This window comes from Pan troglodytes, chromosome 11 (genome assembly GCF_028858775.2).
Source record: "Pan troglodytes isolate AG18354 chromosome 11, NHGRI_mPanTro3-v2.0_pri, whole genome shotgun sequence".
Classification (NCBI taxonomy): Eukaryota; Metazoa; Chordata; class Mammalia; order Primates; family Hominidae; genus Pan; species Pan troglodytes.
In genome coordinates this window covers 50,730,890-50,751,287 of record NC_072409.2, presented here as the reverse complement: position 1 = coordinate 50,751,287, position 20,398 = coordinate 50,730,890, and the positions used below count along the sequence as shown (strand labels likewise).

The window sequence follows — 20,398 nt, the reverse complement described above, 5'->3', positions numbered from 1 at the left end:
ATCTAAGAAACTGTATCACAGAGCAGGGGCCAGGGGGACCTGCAGTCAGCTCATTGTGAGGCAGACACTCAGCTGCAGCAAGGCAACCTGCAACACCGCGTCAGGTCACTCGGGAAACCCACCTCATGCAGAGGGAGGAGGCGTCTCGTGGGCTGTGCTGTGTTCTGCTGCCCATGCCCCCTTAGCAATGGTCCCTTCTTTGACTTAAAAGTAGCTTACTGTGTGAGATGCAAACCCACTGTTTGGACGAGTCTGGAAACAGTGAAGGAATGCTCAGAAAAAGGACCGAGGGAGAGCAGTGTTGCACTAGCCGGGGATGGTCGGATCGGTGGTGGGTGGAAGGTCCTTCTCCCGTCCTCTGTCCCCGTTATCTGCAGCCTGCTTAGATGACTGGCATAGTGAGGAGTAGAGATGCAAAGCACCTTGCTGCGGCACTTCCTCCAAATCCTCAGTGAAAGGGGCTTGTTCCCATTTAGAATTCTGAGTTTCTGGGGGCGGGCTCTCACCCTGTCTCAGTTTGGGATTTTCTTTTCTTCTATCCATTGGTACCTTTGTTTTTGGTGCCTAGATTTTTAAAAGAGTTGGGAAGTAGACTATTACAGCTATAAAATACAAAATACAAAAATATAAAATATATTTTATAGTTTATAAAATAGAAAAAACTATAAAATACAAAATATTATTTTGTGTTTTACCATTATCCTGTGGTCTTTTTCTCTAAAGGAGAGGTCAAGGAAAAGAATAGTCACCTTTTTCTTCTTTGTTTTTTTTTTTTTTTTTTTTTTTTTTTGAGATGAGGTCTTGCTCTGCGGCTGAGGCTGGAGTGCAGTGGCATAGTCAGGGCTCACTGCAGCGTCAAACTCCTGGGCTCCAGTGATCCTCTTGCCTCAGCCTCCCAAGTAGCTAGGACTACAGGCACGTCAGACACGTGTCTCCACACCCACCTGGCTAATTTTTAACATTTGTATTAGCAACTATGTCTCAATACATTGCCCAGGCTGTCTCTAACTCCTGGCTTTTAGTGATCTTCCTACTCTGGCCTCCCAAAGCAGTGGGATTACAGGCGTGAGCCACTGCACCTGGTCAGAATAGTCATCTTAATGCCCTAATTAAAGGACAACATCCCCCTTAGCACCCAGAGTCCAGTGAAAAGTGCCCCCTCATCTTTATGTAGAAGCAAAGTACAGAGTAGTGCCTGAGAGCAGAGACTGGAGGTCAGATGGCCTGGGATCCAACTCCAGCTCCGCCACACTCTAGCTGGGTGAGCTAGCAAGCTGTTCAACAGCTCTGTGCCTCAGTGTTCCCGCTTGTCAAATGGTTGAGTCAGCTGCTACCTCCCACGACCGTGATAAGGGTTGGATGGTTCGATGTAGATGATGTCCCTTGCACACTGCCTGCACACAGTAAGCACCACGTGTTTCCTGTTATTGTTGGAACCCCGCAGACCACTCTGGAACAGCTGTGAGGTGCAGCAGTGGCCCCTGTGGCTGGGCACCCTGAGTGTCATTTGTGATGACAGCCACCATCGAGTGCTCAGTGTGTGTGGTGGGCACTGTGATTTTACAACATCCCCAAGGTTTACAGAGGGGAATGTTGCTGCAGGAAACCTGGATTCAAAGAGGTGAGCAACATGCTAATCAGTGCAGACCTGAGGTCCTGACCTGACCTGGAAATACCTGTGATCTGCTTTTAATCAATGGGCTCGGGGGGCTCCAGGGCAGATTCCTGGCCAGGTGGGATATGTCCTTTCCACACTGGCTGCTGTACCTGTGCTGAGCCACCTGCTTTGTAGTGCACAGGGATCGCCTTCCTATGGGGAGGCCCAGGGTTCTAATTCCCTCAGAATCTTCTAGATGCTGTGTTCAAGGAGTCCCTGGAATTTGTTTGTCTTCACCATCCCTCAGTGGGCTCTCGACGTTAGCTCCTGATTAGCCATAATGGGAGGAGTTGTCTGCCAAGCATTGCTAATTGCGGTCTTTCTTCCTTGTGTATGAATATAAATCTCCATGCAAGTAACTGCTTGGCACCTGGGCACACCCGGTACTGGAATTTGGTTATTGGAAATGACTGAGCTGTCGCGGCAGCTTCCTTGGAGAATGGATCGCTGAGGATTGTGGGGAGCCCAGGAGCAGGCAGTGCCTGTGGAGGGCACCAGGAAGGGGACTGACCTGCAGTTCTAACTCGGGTCACCTGGAGGAGGAGACAATCGGGTACATGATCGGGGAGGGGAAGGGAAAGAAGAAGTCATTCACCCTGCAGAGCATCTTAGGACCATTTTCCTTTCCATGTCATTTCTCCTTGATATTCCCCAGTGTTTCTCACTGGGTGCTGTTGGCAGTTTGGGTGACTGGGAGGCCCTGTCCTTGCAGGATATTTCTTGTCCCTGGCCTCCAAGCATCTAACATGCTAGCATTCCCTACAGCCATATTGTGAAAACCAAAAGAATCCCTCCACACATTTTCTCTCAACCCCTAGGGTGCTACCACACTCTGCAAGAACCACTGCAGGTTGATCCAAAGCGCAGTCCTGGGGAGAGGTCTGTATCTGGGACAGCTGAGGATGGTGGCCCTACATTGCGTGCCATTTTATTTGGTTTCCAAATGGGCCAACTGAGCAAAAGAAATACTTTCTATCTACGCTCTCAGCTCTCATCAGTTGACATTGCCTAGGAATGTGTCTTTAAACTATATTTGCTAGGGAAGCAATGAGATTTGGCATCTGGAAATAGAACCAAAATCATCCTGTTTGCCCACGGCAGTGGAAGATGTGCAGGGGAGAGGGACTGGCTGTTTTGATCACTGGAGAGTTCAAGGGGCAGGAGCACTGAAGACTGCTGAGGCCAAGGCTACAGCTCTTGGGGAAGAAGGAACCTGGGGCAGGGCTGAGCTGCATGGGATCGACTCTGACGCACCTCCACATTAAGTGAACTGGGGCAGTGGTGTGCAGGAGCCTCTGGTGCTGTCCCTGAGAGCCGAGCTTGTCTTCCCAACCTGGTGACATCACATGGGAGTCTTGAAATCAGCCAGGGAGGGAGCATTTGCACCACAGGAATCAGCAAATGCTAGAGATGAAGTCTGCTTCTCCCTACCAAAGGTTGTTGATAGGTTCTTCATTGCTTTGGGGGTCCCTGAGAGCCCGCACTTGGCTGTAGGTACCACCTTATCACAGAAGGAAGTTGTACCTTCTACTTCCTTGTGCTCAGTCAGTAACAGAGCCCTGTGCAGCTGTCCAAACCTGCCTGAGGACTGTGTTGTTGGTCAGCCAAACCCAGTTCTCCTTCTAGAAGAAAGGAGGGACCCCTTCTATGAGAAAGGGGTTGATCTAGATTTTTATATCAGCACCCATTTTTACTATAATCACTGCAAGTCCCATTCTTATCTGATTTTAAAATAAGAATTTCAAGGGGGTTGAGGAGTTGGCTTATTTTTATTTTGTTTGGCCATCCTTCAAATCAGATTTTCCGTAAGCCTGAAATTAAAAGTAGGCTGGGTGTGGTGGCTCACACCTGTAATCCCAGCACTTTGGGAGGCTGAGGCGGGCAGATCACCTGAGGTCAGTAGTTGAAAACCAGCCTGGCCAACATAGTGAAACCCTGTCTCTACAAAAGAAATTAAAATTAAAATAAAAAAAAATTAGCCAGAGATGGTGGTGTTGCCTGTAGTCTCAGCTACTCGGGAGGCTGAGGCAGTAGAATCGCTTGAACCCAGGAGGTGGAGGTTGCAGTGCACTGAGGTCATGCCACTGCATTCCAGCCTGGGTGACAGAGTAAGACTCTGTCTCAAAAAAAAAAAAAAGTAGTTTGCTTTTACTAAACCTAAGACCCAACAGTGAAGAAAGGTGGCCAGGAATATTTTGAAAAATGAAAACAATTTGGGAGTTTCCCAGATTGAAAAATTCACCACCTGTAAACTGCATTTGTGTAATTAAAAGCGAATGTGAGTGAAGGCATAGCATGAGCTGGAAGGCGCCATGCACGTGGAAGTTACTGCTGCAGACAGGAAACACATCTGTCTCAACTCCTCCTGCTGCCTCCTCCCTCCTTCTGCATTTATTGTGCTGGCCCATGAAACAGGCAGATTGCCAGGAGCTTCTGAACCAGCATTGCCCTGCGTGGAATTTGAAGGAATGAGCTGGACTGTCAGTACAGGGAAGTCACAGGCATAGCTTGCCCTCATATGCAGGAGCAAATCAGCCTGCAGGTTCAGTCGCTTCTAGAAGCCTCTCACAGGGGCAGCGGTGTCTGTAGTTGACCATGGTTCGAGTCTCCTGAGAGTGGAAGGGCCTGTGGGACTCCTGCAGAAGGAATGAGCTTGCCCCATCCCTGCAGACAGGACAGATGTGTGTGCTGAAGCTCAAAATGTCAAGATCCACAGGCACAAAACAGGAAGAAAGAGCTGCAGGCAGATTCATGGCACAGTTTCTTTACCAAAATGGGGGCACCCGGGATCCAGTGACTGGATTTAACCAGGAGCAGTTTTCTGCCTTCCCCTGGTCTCAGATGAAGCAGACTCGGGCCGGTACCAAGAATCTCTGTGTGGCGGGAGCTGCGTTCAGGGAATAGATGGGGAAGTTTGCATCTACCCCGTGGGATGCTCACCATGGAAGGTGACCACTGCTCAGCACAGTGGACGCAGCTCAGGTGCTCATGCATGGCGTGGTGTGGGTATAGCCTTGGACTCACAAGGAAGACCCAGGGCTGCTGCGGAAGGCTGGAGTAGGCTGGGAGGTGGAATTGCTCCAGGGTCAGTGGCAGCCCGGCAGCATGGGCGCACCTGGTGCACGTGGCGCTGGGGAGAATTCAGAGCCCCATTCCTTCCAGCCTGACAGCTGCCACCCCCAATGTGTAACTCCTTATAATAGAATCTGTCCAGCTTTTTTGCTGATTCAGGTAATCAGTCAGGGACATTGCTATCAAGACTCCCAGCCCTTCCCTTTCCTTTCCCTTTTGTGCTCTGTCTCTGAACCTGTTGGGATTTGAGGTCAGAAGAAAACACCAGAGTACAGACCACCTCGTGTTCTACAGATCATGGTTTGGTGCCGTGGCCTCCACCCCAGCTGCCCCAGCATTTTACAACACGCCTTGTGTCATGCTCCCTTGTAGAATTTATAGACAGGGACGCACCTACTACACAGATAGTTTCAAAAGATCAGTAGCATGCCCTAACTGTAATATAACACAGACCTTGTGGGAGCATGCGCATAGTGAAATATGCTGGATGTCAGCATGCATGTGCTAGGACACAGGCAGGAGGAGGCTGGGAAACCCGGCAGGTCCCTGCGCTCACGCACAGGATCACTGAGTGCAACCCCCACAGACGCCCACGAACACTGGAGGGCTGGGATGGCAGCTTCAGCACCACAGCAGCATGCTGAGCTGATGTCCAGAAATCGGAGACAGCACTCAGCAAAGATAAAAGGAAAAAAGCAAAGTGTAGTTATTTGCCAATCTATAAAATAGCAGCATTCGTGGATAACTCAGTATATATTAAATACTGCCCCCAAAACCCTGTGGATGATGTGTAAAATGTAGTTAAGTTCTCAGCTCAGATGATTATATAGGAGCATTTTCTCATATATAAATGCTCATCAGATGCTCAGAAGTCAGGGGACCCAGGAGAATTCTTCGCTGTGAGGGGCATTTTGTTACAGGGTGTCTGGACACCCAGCGTCTGGCTGCAGGAATATCCCCTCAACATTGTGGGAACTAAAATGCCACCTCAGATTTCCACAGTGCCCACCAGGGGTCAGTATAGTTCCTGTTGAGGAAGTCTGGTCCTGGCTTGGGAATTGGAAATGGAAATAGGAAAATCAAAGCCTTCAGGAGAGTTATGTATGAGATTGTAGCAATGCAGTTATAACAGCAAAAGTAACACTGGCTTTTGCTGCTGGAAGAGATCAGGAGATCAGAAGTAAGTGAGCGCCTCCCAGGATTTAGAACTGAAGGAATGGTCCCGCCAGGTGTAGATCACATGGAGATGCCCTTGCGTGGGTCCCTCTGAGTTCTGTCATTTATATGACACTGGTTTATGGAGATTCTACACCTGCCAGGGCTGGGAATTCTGTCTGTCCCCGCAGATGGTCTCCTGGTCTAGAAGGGCAGAGCACCCCATAATTACAGGTCGGGGGTCACCATGGAGAGCCACACATGGTGGGAAGAAGCATCCAGGAGGAGATGGCAGGCAAGACAGGTTTTGTGGGTTTGTGAGAACCCACAAAACAGGTTAAAGCAGAGGGGGTCCTCCTGGGTAAGGGTGAGGAAGAGGCTTCAGGCTGCACCTCACGGCTCCAAACAGATCCTTGTTAGGGAGCAGGGCAGGAATGGTGGGAAGGGATGGTGGCCTGTGAGGGGGTGTGACACCAGGGTGGCATGGTCAGTGCCACATCATGTAAACCTTGAGCAGGTTCCCTTGGGTGCACTGAACACCTTGCCTACACTATCCTGTTAAAAGCTCTTACTTGGTATTAGATGTGAAATTGTTCACATGTCTGTATCTCCCCAAGACCATGGATCTGGGCTGAATCTAGATTTTCCTGTTGTCAGCACTGCGCTTAGCATGGGGTTGGAGGGCCTCCCTAAATGCTGGTTGATGAATGAAGGAGTGAGTGAGTAGTGAACTATTTCATTCTGTGGAGGCTCCTGCTTCTCCATATCGGATGGAAAAAGAAGAAAGTAATGAGGATATTGTGTTCCCAGCCCCCTCTGCAGCATGGAGCTTGTACCTTGGAGTGCCCCTTCTCTCATCCTCTTGTCCCATTACTGCCCTAAAGGATCCAGACACCTCCACACAGAGAGGGACAGATGCTCTTGCTGGTCAGACAGGGCTGATCCTATTTCATGATTAAATCGAAGGCTTCTAACTTTCTTGATCTCCTGGCTTTCCATTTTCTTTCAGCCTCTTAATCGATTAGGGTAAATTTTTGATTATCCTTTTTATTTTATGTGTTTAGTAATATATTAATATTTTAAAATTTATTTATTTATTTATTTATTTTTTGAGATGGAGTCTCACTTTGTCACCCAGGCTGGAGTATAGTGGCGTGATCTCCGCTCACTGCAAGCTCCACCTCCCAGGTTCACACCATTCTCCTGCCTCAGGCTCCCGAGTAGCTGGGACTACAGGCTCCCACCACCATGCCCGGCTAATTTTTTCTATTTTCAGTAGAGATGGGGTTTCACCATGTTAGCCGTCTCCTGACCCTCGTGATCCACGTGCCTCAGCCTCCCAAAGTGCTGGGATTACAGGTGTGAGCCAACGCACCCGATTTGTTGTAGGTCTGTTCCTAGGCTTCTTAGGTTGTCATGTGGTTGAAACCAAAAGTGATGGTAGATATTTTTAATATTCACATGCAGGTGACATTGCCATGAAGTTAAATCAAAAGTGCTAGTAGCTATTTAACAGTAAGATAAGGTTCCTATTCCAGACCTACAGTTATGAAGTGGACATTTGGGCCATCCAATTATGTTTTTCTGATAAATTTCTAAATAAAGTGTGGGGGTTACACACACACACACGCACACACACACACACACACACAAATGGAAGGCTTCACAGTTGCTCCATCCAACTTGTCATGCATCAAAATGCAATGGAAATAGGCAAATTCTTAGAGGCAGAAAACATCTCTATGGTTGCCAGGGGCTGAGCAAAGAGGGGAATGAATGGCAAGTGACTGCTCACGGGTACAGAGCTTCCTTTTGGGGGTGACACAAATGTTCTGGAAGGAGACAGCAGTGATGGTCGTGCAGCACTGAAAATACACTAAAAGCCTCTGAATTTCACACTTGAAAATGGTGACTTTGATGTTATGTGAATTTTACCTGAATTTTCAAAGTTTTCATTGGAGATAGAAATAAACATACTGCCAGGCACGGTGGCTCACACCTGTAATCCCAGCACTTTGGGAGGCCAAGGTGGGCGGATCACCTGAGGTCGGGAGTTCGAGACCAGCCTAACCAACATGGAGAAACCCCGTCTCTACTAAAAATACAAAATTAGCTGGGCATGGTGGCCCATGCCTGTAATCCCAGCTACTCGGGAGGCTGAGGCAGGAGAATCGCTTGAACCCAGGAGGCAGAGGTTGCGGTGAGCTGAGATCGTGCCATTGCACTCCAGTCTGGGCAACAAGAGTGAAACTCCGTCTCAAAAAAGAAAAAAAGAAACATATCTTCAGCATGGGTAAAAACTGCACACCGGGGATTAGGAATCTTGAGAATCATTATTTGCCTCTTTTTCTGTCACTCACTGGCTCTTTCTCATCCATGCTCAGGATACGCACCGAGGACTCTTCATCCAGCAGCTCCGACCCACACAGAACCTGCAGCCAAGAATTAAGCTCAAGCTGTTTGGCCACTCGGGATCCGGGAAAACCACGCTTGTAGAATCTCTCAAGTGTGGGCTGCTGAGGAGCTTTTTCAGAAGGCGTCGGCCCAGACTGTCTTCCACCAACTCCAGCAGGTTCCCACCTTCACCCCTGGCTTCTAAGCCCACAGGTAGGAACCTCCATGCTGGCCCCGTCTCTCCAGCAGGTGTTGGCTTCTGCACTCTCTCCTTTCAAGGTCTAGGGGGGAAGGGAGTTGTGTTTGGGTCACTTGGCCTATACTGGACCCTGTGGCCTTAGTGGTTTTCAGGTCCAGGTTGGCTGGTGGCCTTGTGTGTGCTGCCTGTTGTCCAGCAGTAGCAAACTGACTCGGCAGTAGCAAAACAAGGGCCTCACTGAAATCACAGCCACAGACACAAAGGTCCATCCTCATAAATGTGCAAACTGCAGAATTTGCACAGTCAGCTTTGGGCACACAGTTGCAAATTGCATTGCATTCTACTCAGGGCTCTGGCCTTAGAGACAAAAAGAGCTCAAACTCAAACAGTCCAAGCATAGCACAGATCCAATACCAGCCCAAGAAGGGTCCTCACCCCTTATCCTTCTTTCTGGAGTGCTACAGGCAGACCCAGTATTGTAGATACATAGAGCAACAAAAAGGGATTTCCAGGAAGCACCATCCTGCTCAGTTCAAGGTTGGATAGAGGTTTCCAGAGGTTCCTTAGTGGTTTTCAGGGATGGTCTCTCTGGTCACATCCACCCTCCTTGGGAAGCTTTGCTGCCTTCCGGGCCTTCCACAGACAGGGTTATTGATTCACATTAGGGGGCTGTCAGGAAACACCTGGCGGTGAGCAAGAGAAAATGATGCAATCTTGGGTGTGATTCCAACTGAATCCTCCTTTAGACAGAGCGAGTGAGTTTGTGGAAAGATAAGAGACCTTCCAAGAGTTTCCTAAACCAGGACAATTTTGTGCTTTGTGCCTTGATTCATTCTCTGTATATGATGTCACAGAAGAGCCAGGTCTGTTCCCCAGGTTGATGCTAAAGTTTGTGTTTCTCTTACGTCCCCTCAGTGAGGGAGGACGCTGGGGAGCATGGGTAGCTGCGGAGAGTTGGCTGAGATTTATATTCCCTTTTCAACTTCTGTTCTCTGAACACAGCTATAGAATTGAAATGAGGAGAAGAAAGAAAAACCAATTAGAGTTATAATTTGTATTATTATATTGCTGATACATATGTCAATATTTATAGAGCACTGTGTGCCAGGAACTGGAAGAAATATGGTCTGAAGGACGCCTCATTTAATCCACGTGACAGCTTCCGGGGTGTTTTTACCACTATTTCCCTGCAGCCTTGAGGGGTCAGTTGGCTTCTCTGAGGCGCACAGGTGGCAAATCCCAGAACATCTGGTGCCTGAGCCAGTGCTTGTCAATGACACCCTGCATAAAGAATTCACAGGCATACCTTTCCATTTTCCAGTGTGATTTTTTGTTTTTTGTCTTTGCATATTAAGTTAAATGTTATTACAAAAGAGTCAAAAACTTCAAAAAATTTAAAAGTAGATAATGGAAAAAATGTGACAGAAAGTTAAGATTAATTTATTATTTTTTTTTCTTTTTCTTTTTCTTTTTTTTTTTTTTTTTTTTTGAGATGGAGTCTCGCTCTGTCGCCCAGGCTGGAGTGCAGTGGTGTGATCTTGGCTCACTGCACCCTCTGCCTCCTGGGTTCAAGTGATTCTCCTGCCTCAGCCTCCCAGGTGGCTGGGACTACAGGTGCATGCCACCACACCAGGCTAACTTTTGTATTTTTAATAGAGACGGGGTTTCACCATATTGGCCAGGCTTGTCTCAGACTCCTGACCTTGTGATCCACCTGCCTCGGCCTCCCAAAGTGCTGGGATTACAGGCGTGAGCCACTGCACCTGGCCTCCAGTGTGATTTCTGCTCTAGTTGAGGATTTAAGTGGGGTTCAGTTGCTCCCTTAGAGGGAGGCAGCGCGCTCCTGCTGTGGTTAAGGGCACTGCAGCCTGAACCTCTGTGGTTGGGAGGGTGGGATATGAGAGAGAGAGAGACAGAGAGAGAGAGAGGTCATGAGGTCATGATCTGGAAAGTTTGCAAGGCCTAAGTGGGTGTGCAGATGATGCCCAGGAGCCCCCATTGTGGAGTCCTGGGAGTCACCTGTGGCTCTGCCCTTGGCCTCAAGAGGTGAGGTATCCATGGCCTTGCTTCTCCTCATTATCTGTGTCTGGTCTTTGCAGCAGGTTCCTGGTGAAGGGTGGCTCAGGGTGACCCTTCTTCTGCATGCCCCACCATGGGGACAGCATCTTTAGCCAGGGATCAGGGAGGGGGTCCCGGCGCGGGGACAGAAGCCCCTCTGCATGAGAGCCCTAAGGTGCAGGCACGCCAGCTGCTTTCAGCCCAGCCGTGGGGTCTGGGGAGGAGGCGGCTGTCCTGATATCCCTGGGCCCCCACAGTCAGTGCCGCCTGCCCCTGGTGGAGGAAGTGTGCGCTGGTGGTTGCCCCTGAAGCCTGGTGGCTGAGGAATCCCTGGGCAGGAGGCATAGCTCAGCAGCTGGACTTGGAGGTGGATAAGACAGACAAGATGCCCCCATCTCTGGACTGGGCGGGTCACCAGGCACTTGCTGCCCTCACAGCTTGTACATCAGCATCAGACAGTGCCCGGGAAATGCAGAGCAGGGCACAAGCACAGGGCACCGCGAGGGCGGCCTGGGGAGATTGGACTCTGGCAGAGGGTATGTGTGCTGGGGGCCAACGGAGCAGCGTGGCTTTGTTAGACACCCAAGGAACTGCCGCCCCTGAGCATGCCTCCAGGGACTGGGCCTGGTTCCTGAAGCAGCAACACTGTCACCTGCCAGGGGGCACTGCTCGTGCCTGGCAGGCCGTGCTGGGGTCTCTTTCAGGCCAGGGCTCTGGACACCAGTGACCTCTCCTAGAATTGTCAGGCCCTTTTCCCTTCAATGGGAGAGATGCCTACATGGCGACATTTATATCATCAGACAGCAAGAAGTTTGCTTTTAGAATTTTGGCCCTTTTCCACTGCCGTTCTCTTGAGAACGCTGGAGGCCAAGGCTGAGCTCCCAGCCAGGAGACAGGACGGGGTGCCCTCGAAGTTTTCTGTTGCACACATCACTCAGCTGTGGGGACACTGAGGGTTGTGGCTGTTGAGCTGTGGGAAGGAAAACATCCAAGGTCATAGGAGGCATGAATGTCCAGGAAGAGTATTTGAAGAAGCCATTCCTGTTCCCGCGGAGAGGAGCCTGCGGGAGGAATTCCCGGTGACCAGGTAAAGTGGGTCTCCTGGGAGCCGTCACGTTACACCACCAGGGGGCAGTAGTTAACAAAAATGATTTCCTGGGATTTCAGTGCTTCCCCATGAAATTATTGTTTTCATAACACCTTGTACAAAGCCTGTCCTAACCTTTTATCCTCCCAACGAAAACTGTCACCGAGGAGCAGGAATGACTGCCATTTACCAACGTCTGCTCTCATTAAGCACACGGCCACATGCCACTAAAAGAAGGCTTGTTCCTGACAGGCAGGCACCCAGACACAGATTCCAGGTCACAGGGAAATGGACAGACCCATTCTTGGGCAACCCAGCAGCTTTTGTCAGACTGGGATTAACAATATGCAGAGAAATACACTAAAATGGCAGCTATGTTGACATCAAGACTTAACATCATTTTGCTTTTGTTTTCTATTTACATTCCTATCTGCCAACTTTCCTACAGAAATAGAATATGTGTTGGTGTTTTTCAGAATAAATCTTGCCCTCCTAGTGCCCTTTCTCCTTTCCCTGTACCTAATCCTGCCCTTAGGATCCACTTCTCTTCTCCTCATCCCCTCCGTTGGATACCCCCATTATCCATGTCCAAAGTCTTAACTCTTTGGTCTTTAAGTAAGGGATTACGTTGGTGTTTGGATCGCCTGTTTTAAAGTCAGATACCCAGGTGAAATGGTCACTTCTTTAGTGCCTCGCAATGTCTATTGTATTAATGGTAAACCAATGGTACTGCAGTTAAGATCAATGAATCCCTTCTCCGATGCAATTCGTTCACCAGGTTCTTACAGAGCACCCTCTGTGGGCCCTGGGTCACAGCCCTGACCAGAAAGGCAGCTTCTGCCTGCACAAGCCTGGTGGGAGAGACGGGGAGCAGGGCAGGCCAGTGAGTAACTGAGACAGTGAGGAAGCACAGGCTCTATGCCCAAACGCAGGGGACCCAGACTGTTATTCAGCTCCCGTACAACACCCACAAGTTCACCATTGTTTACATAATGTTTCCTTTAAACTGACTCACTTTTTAAAATGTACTAAAATACATTGATTTGAAAATGAAACAGTTAATATCCCTATCGTAAATGGGAACCCAGTGTCACTGTAAAAATAAATGCAGTGAACAGCAACCAATGTGAATAAAATCCAGCTAAACGCCAATGCCCACACCCTCTTCATTAAAAGGGAAGATGAGCAGGTGTTGAGGAAATGCTAAAATCGGAAGGCCTCAAGTGGAGACTTGCTGCAAGAACAACTGAAAGGCCTTCAAGGGAATTTCACAGTGTGTGATTCAGCATTATTTAATGCTATGGCCTGCTACTGTCTGAAATCATTTTCCATTTAACCTGCAATAATAATCTCATGTGCAAGAGAGAGAAGTCGCTCAGTGGGAGCTGGAGGAAGACAGAGACTGCGAGTATCAGCGAAGTAGCAGGAAGTGAGAAGGGAAGAAACCTGACCTCTGTCCTCCCACCCTCTCCACAGCCTCCCGTTGGCTGACCCTAAGCAGAAATCACATGGCAAGCCAGCCTAGAGACACAATCCCTAGGACCAGCCACCCGGGCAACAGGGCGGGGCAGAAAAGGTTGTGGGGAGGTAGAGCAAGCGGAAAAGCCCACAGCCTTGCTGGGAACACTGCTGCCCTGCACGTGTGAGGGCAGACACACTCAGCCTGAAGCCAGAGTTGGGGTGGGGACAGAGGCGTGCTCCAGAAAAGGAAACCTCAGGGCCAGCCTGGGAGGGAGACAGGCACACGCTGCCCCCATCGAGTACTCATGTGATCCTTTCCATCCTGCAGTCTCAGTGAGCATCAACAACCTGTACCCAGGCTGCGAGAACGTGAGTGTGAGGAGCCGCAGCATGATGTTCGAGCCGGGTCTTACCAAAGGGATGCTGGAGGTGTTTGTGGCCCCGACCCACCACCCGCACTGCTCGGCCGATGACCAGTCCACCAAGGCCATCGACATCCAGAACGCTTATTTGAATGGTATGCCCTGCCTGCCCCAAGGGAAGGACCTCAGGTTTGCCTTCAACAGGGCTGTAAGTCATCCCTAAAGGGAGCTTGTCCTGAGCTGTATCTGTCACTTCCAGAAGGAAATCCAACACAGACTGATATTCAGAGTGAGCCAGGACTGAAGCATGGCTGGCTACCATCCCTAAACAGTGAAATTAAACACTGGGGTATTGTCAGCGCCTAGTAAAGCACTTGGCATACAGTAGGTGCTTGATAAATGACTGTTGAGTAAATTAATAATATTTGTACATATTTATGGGGTACGTGTGATATTTCGTTGCATGTATAGAATGTGTATGTAAGGATCAAGTCACATTATGTGAGGTGTCCATCACTTTGAGTTTTTATCATTTCTATGTGTTGGGAACATTTCAAGTCCTCTCTTCTAGCTATTTTGAAAAATACAACGCATTGTTAACTATAGTCACCCTATTCTGCTATTGAACATTGGAATGTATTTCTTCTATCTAACTGCATGTTTGTACCCATTAACCAACCTATCTTCATTCCCCCCTCCACACACACACACAGCCTTCCCAGTCTCTGGTATCTATCATTCTACTCTCTACCTCCATAAAATCAACTTTTTTTGCTCCCACATGTGAATGAGAACATGCAGTATTTATCTTTCTGTGCCTGGGTTATTTGACTTAACATAATGACCTCCAGTTCTATCCATGTTGCTGCAAATGACGTGATTTCATTCTGTTTTATGTCTGTGCATAAATAGTGTTCTGTTATGTGTATACCACGTTTTCTTTATTCATTTGTTCCTTGATGGACACTTAGGTCAATTCCGTATCTTTGCTATTGTGAATAGTGCTGAAGTAAACATGGGCGTGCACGTATCCCTTTGATATACTGATTTCCTTTCCTTTGGAAAAATGCACAGTAGTGGAATTACTAGATCATGTGTTAGCTCAATTTTTAGTCTTTTTGAGAAATCTCCATGCTATTTTCCATAATAACTGTACTAATTTATATTTCTACCAACAGTATATAAGAATTCTCTTTTCTCTGCATCATTGCCAGCTTCTGCTATTTTTTTTTTTTTTTTGTCTTTTTAATAATAGCCATTCTGATTGGTGTAAGAGGGTGTCTCACTGTGGTTTTGATTTGCATTTCTTGGATGATTAGTGATACTGAACATTTTTCTCATTTACCTGTTGGCCATTTGTATGTCTTCTTTTGAGAAATTTCCATGCAGGTTCTTGCTCATTTTTGTTTTCCTTTCTTTTTCAACTTGTATTTTAGATTCAGGGGTCCCTGTGCAGATTTGTTACCTGGTCATATTGCATGATGCTGAGGTTTAGGGTACAAATGATCCCTCCCTCCCACCCCCTCTAGTAGTCCCCAGTTACTATTGTTGCCATCTTTACATCCATGAGTACCAAATGTTTAGTACCCCCTTGTAAGTGAGAACATGCCATATTTGGTTTTCTGTTCCTGTGTTAATTCACTTAGGATAATAGCCTCCAGCTCCATTCATATTGCTGCAAAGGACATGATTTTCTTCTTTTTTATGGCTTCATAGTATTTCATGATGTATATGTATCATATTGTCTTTATCCAGTCTGCCATTGATGGGCGCCTAGGTTGACTCCATGTCGTTGCTGTTGTGAATAGTGCTGCAATGAACATACTAGTGCATGTGTCTTTTTGGTGGAACAATTTGTTTCCTTTCGGAAATATACCCAGAAATGGGATTGCTGGGTCAAACAGCAGTTTTAAGTTCTTTGAGAAATCTCCAAACTTCTTTCCACAGTGGCTGAACTTATTTACATTCCCACAATGTATAGGTGTTCTCTTTTCTTCACGCCCTCACCAGCATCTCTTGTTTTTTCGTCTTTTTAGTAATAGCCATTCTGATTGGTGTGAAATGGTATCTCATTGTGGTTTTGATTTGCATTTCTCTGATGATTAGTGATGTTGAGCTTTTTTTCATATGTCTGTTGGCTACTTGTATGTCTTCCTTTGAGAAGTGTCTGTTCGTGTCCTTTGCCCACTTTTTAGTGGGGTTATTTGGTTTTTGCTTGTTGAACTCTTTAAGTTCCTTATAGATTGTGGATCTTAGATTATGCCTTTTTGGATGCATAGTTTGTGAATATTTCCTCCCATTCTGTAGGTTATCTGTTTACTCAGTTGACAATTTCTTTTACTGTTCAGAAGCTCTTTAATTAGGTCCTACCTGTCAATTTTTGTTTTTGTTGGCAATTGTTTTTGAGGACTTAGTTATAAATTCTTCCCCAAGGTCAGGATCCAAAATGGTGTTTCCTAGATTTTCTTCTAGGATTCTTGTAGTTTGAGGTTTTACATTTACAGCTTTAATTCATCTTGAATTATTTTTTTACATGGTGAAAGGTGGGAATCCAGTTTCATTCTTCTGCATGTGGCTTACCAGCTATCCCAGCGCCACTGATTGAATAGGGAGTCCTTTCTCCATTACTTATTTTTGTCAACTTTGTCGCAGATTGGGTGGCTGTAGGTGTGCAGCTTTATTTCTGGGTTATCTATTCTGTTCCACTGGTCTATGTGTCTGTTTTTGTACCAGTACCATGCTGTTTTGGTTACTGTAGACCTTTGCCCACTTTTTGATGGGATTGTTTGTTATTTTACTGTTCAGCTGTTTGAGTTCCTTGTATATTCTGGATATTAATCCCTTGTCACATAAATAGTTTGCAAAATATCTCCCATTCTACAAATTGTCTCTTCACTCTGTTAATTGTTTCCTTTGCTGTGCAAAAACTGTTTAGTTTAATACACTCTAAGTTGTCTATTTTTGTTTTTATTACCTGTGCTTTTTGAGATTTTATCCACAATATCTTTGTAGGACCAATGTCCTGAAGCCTGTCTTCTACTGGTTTTATAATTTAGGGTACACATTTAAGTCTTTAATCCATCTTGAGTTGATTTTTGAATATGGTGAGAGACAGGGGTCCAATTTCATTCTTCTGCATATGGATATTCCGTTTTCCCAGCAGCATTTGTTTACAAGGGTGTTCTTGTCCCCAGTATGTGTTCTTATTGCCTCTGTCAAAAGTTATTTGGCTATGAATACCTGGATTTATTTCTGAGTTTTCTATTCTGTTCCATTGGTCTATGTGTCTGTTTTTATATCAATACCATGCTGTTTTGGTTACTATAGCCTTGCAGTGTATTTTGAAGTCAAGTAGTGAGATGCCTCTAGCTTTGTTCTTTACACTCAGGATTGCTTTGGCTATTTGGCCACTATTTTGTTTCCATACAAATTTTCCGATTGTCTTTTCTATTTCTGTGAAAAATGACATTGGTATTTTGATAGGGATTGCATTGAATCTGTAGATTGCCTTGAGTAGTATGAGCATTTTCACAGTGTTGATTCTTCCAATATATGACCACAGCATGTATTTGCATTTGTTTGTGTCCTCTCAGTGTCTTTCGTCTGTGTTTTGTGCTTTTCCTTGTAGGGGTCTTTCACCTCTTTGATTAAATTTATTCCTGGGTATTTTATTTTTATTGCAGCTGTTGTAAATGGAAATGCCCTCTTGATTTCTTTCTCAGCTAGTTCATTTTCGATGTATCGAAAGGCTACTGATTTTTGTAGGTTGATTTTGTATCCTGCAACTTTACCTATTTAATATGAATTTATTTCTCAGATCTAAGAGTTTTTTGGTGGAGTCTTTAGGTTTCTGTAGTTATAAGACCATATCACTTGCAAAGAGGGACAATTTGAGTTTCTCTTTTCTAGTTTATATGCTTTTTATTTCTTTCCCTTTGCCTGATTGTTCTGGCTAAGAATTCCAGTACTGTGTTGGATAGGAGTGATGTAGGGGGCATTCTTGTCTTATTTCAGATCTTAAAGGAAAAGCATTCAGCTTTTCTCTGTTCAGTATGATGTCAGCTATGGGTTCATCATGTATGGCCTTTATTATGTTGAGGTATGGGTTCGTCATGTATGGCCTTTATTATGTTGAGATATGTTCCTTCTATATACCTAGTCTGTTGACAGCTTTTATCATGAAGGGATGTTGAATTTTGTCAAATGCTTTTTCGGCATCTGTTGAGATTATGATATGGCTTTTGTTCTTTCTGTTGGTGTGGTGTATTATGTCGACTCATCCTTGCATCCCTGATTGTGGTGTATCATCTTTTTTGTGTGCTGTTGGATTTGGTTTACTAGTATATTGTGAGGATTTTTGCATCTGTGTTTATCAGGGATCTTGGCCTATAATGATAATGATGTTGTTGTTGTTGTTGTTGTTGTTGTTTTTACATTCTTTTCTGGTTTTGTTATCATGGTTGGTTTCATGGAATCAATTAAGGAGAACTCCTGCCCCTTCAGTTTTTTTGGAATAGATTGAGGAGAATCATTAGTTCTTCTGACATCCAAACCTGGACTTCTCTTTTTGGGGAGGCTTTTTAATACCAATTCAATCTCATTACTCATTATTGGTCTGCTCTAGTTTTCTATTTCTTTCTGATTCAATCTTTGTAAATTATCTGTCTAGGAATTTATCCATTTCCTCTAGATTTTCCAGTTAGCGTATAGTTGTTCATAATAACCTCTGATGATCTTTGGTATTTTTGTGGCATCAGTTGTAATACCTTACTTTTCATTTCTCATTTTGTTCTTTTGGGTCTTCTCTCTTTTTTTCTAGGTCAGTCTAGCAAATGGTTTAGCAATTTTGTTTATATTATAAAAGAACAATTCTTCATTTCATCAGTTCTTTGTATTTTTTTAGTATCTGTTTTGTTTAATTCTTCTCTGACCTTTATTATTTCTTTTCTCCTGCTAAATTGTGGTTTGGCTTGTTTTTGCTTCTCTAGTTCTTTGAGGTGCATCATTCGATTGTTTATTTGAAACGTTTCTGATTTTTTGATGTAGGTGTTTATTGTTATAAACTTCCTTCTTAGCATTGCTTTGGCTGTAGGTTTTGGTCTTGTGCTTTGATTTTCATTTGTTTCAAGAATTTTTTTAAATTTCTCCCCTAATTTCTTTCTTGACCCTGTGGTCATTCAGGAGCATGTTGTTTACTTTCCATGTATTTGTACAGTTTCCAAAGTTCCTCTTGTTATCAATTTCTAGTTTTACTGCACTGTGGTTTGAGGAGATACTTGATATGATTTCAATTTTTTTTACATTTGTTGAGACTTTTCGTGTGTCCTGATATATGTTCTATCCTGGAGAATGTTCTGTGTGCTGATGAGAAAATGCGTATTCTGTAGCTGTTGGATAAAATGTTCTGTAAATGTCCGTTAGGTCCACTTGGTCTAACAGGCGGTTTAAATTCAGTGTTTCTTTGTTAATTTTCTGTCTGTATAATCTGCCTAATGCTGAAAGTGGGGTGTTGAATTCCCCAAATATTGTTCTATTGAAGTCTATCTGTTCCTATAGATCTAATAATATTTACTGTAAATATCTGCGTGCTCTGGTGATGGATACATATATGTTTAGAACTGTTATATCTTCTTGCTGAATTGATCCCTTTTGCATTATATAATGACCTTCTTTTTTTTTTTTTTGACTTAAAGTCTGTTTTATCTGATATAAGTACAGCAACTTTCGCTCACTTTTGGTTTCCATTTTCATGGAATATCTTTTTGTAACCCTTTACTTTCAATCTATATGTATCTTTATAGATAAAATGGATTTCTTGTCAGCAGCATATAGTTGGGCCATGTTTTATTAGTCAAACAGCCAGTCTGTATCTTTTAGGTGGAAAAGTTAATTCATATACATTCAAGGTTATTATTAATATGTGAGGGTTTATTCCTGTCATTTTATTAACTGATTTTTTGTTATTTCATATATTCGTTATTCCTTTCTCCTTCATTATCATTGTGGTTTGGTGGCTTTCTGTAGTTGTAATATTTGAGTCCTTTCTCTTCCTTAATGTGTTTCCTCTACCAGTGGATTTATGCTTTCGTGTGTTTTCATGATGAAAGAATTGTCCTTTCACTTCCAGGTGTAGAACTCCTTTAAGCATTGTTTATAGATTTGATCTAATGATGATCACTTCCCCCAGCTTGTCTTGTTTTTGGGGAAGACTTTATTTCTCCTTCACTTATGAAGCATAACCTTGCTGTCTGTAATATCCTTGGCTGACAATTTCCTTCTTTCAGTTCTTTGAATATAGCATTTCATTCTCTCCTGGCCAGTAGAATTTCTGCTGAGAAATCTGCTGTGAGTCTGATGGGCGTTCCCTTGTAAGTGACTAGACTTTTTTTTTTTTTTTTTTTTTTTCTGTTTTCAGACTTCCCTTTGTCTTTGACTTTTGACAATTGGACTATAATGTGCCATGGAGAGGACCTTTTTTCGATTGTATCTATTTGGAGATCTCTCCAGCTTCCTGCATCTGGATTTCCAAATCTCTTGCCAAACCTGGAAAGTTTTTAACAATTATTTTAATAAATAGGTTTTTTTATCTCCTTCAGTTTCTCTTTACCTTTGGGACACCAAAAACTTGAATATTTGATTGCTTTATGGTGTCCCATATGTCACAAAAGTTTTGTTTATTTATTTTTTATTTTTTTAATGTTGTCTGATTGGGTTATTACAAAAGACCTGTCTTCAATTTCTGAAATTCTTTCTTCTGCTTGATCTAGTCTATTGTTGCAGATTTTGAATAAATTTTCTGTTTTATTCAAGAAGTTACTCAATTCTAGAATTTCTATTTTGATTCTTTGGTAAACTTCTCATAATATTCTGAGTTGTTTTTCTGATTTCTTTGTATTGTTTTTCTGGATTCTCTTGTACCTCACTGAACTTGTTTAATGTCATGATTTTGAGTA

At 44.7% G+C, this 20,398-nt stretch overlaps 1 protein-coding gene across 10 annotated transcripts in view; it reads left to right on the top strand.

Annotated features, from left to right (window-relative positions):
• The window catches only part of DAPK1 (death associated protein kinase 1), a 207,534-nt gene that overhangs the window by 171,994 nt on the left and 15,142 nt on the right, over positions 1-20,398 (top strand). For all 10 annotated transcript variants that reach the window (XM_016961086.3, XM_016961085.4, XM_016961088.4 and 7 more), the window contains 2 exons: positions 8,269-8,491; positions 13,412-13,600. In XM_016961086.3, the coding sequence (XP_016816575.1) occupies positions 8,269-8,491; positions 13,412-13,600 (412 nt within the window). The remainder of the gene's footprint in view (positions 1-8,268; positions 8,492-13,411; positions 13,601-20,398) is intronic.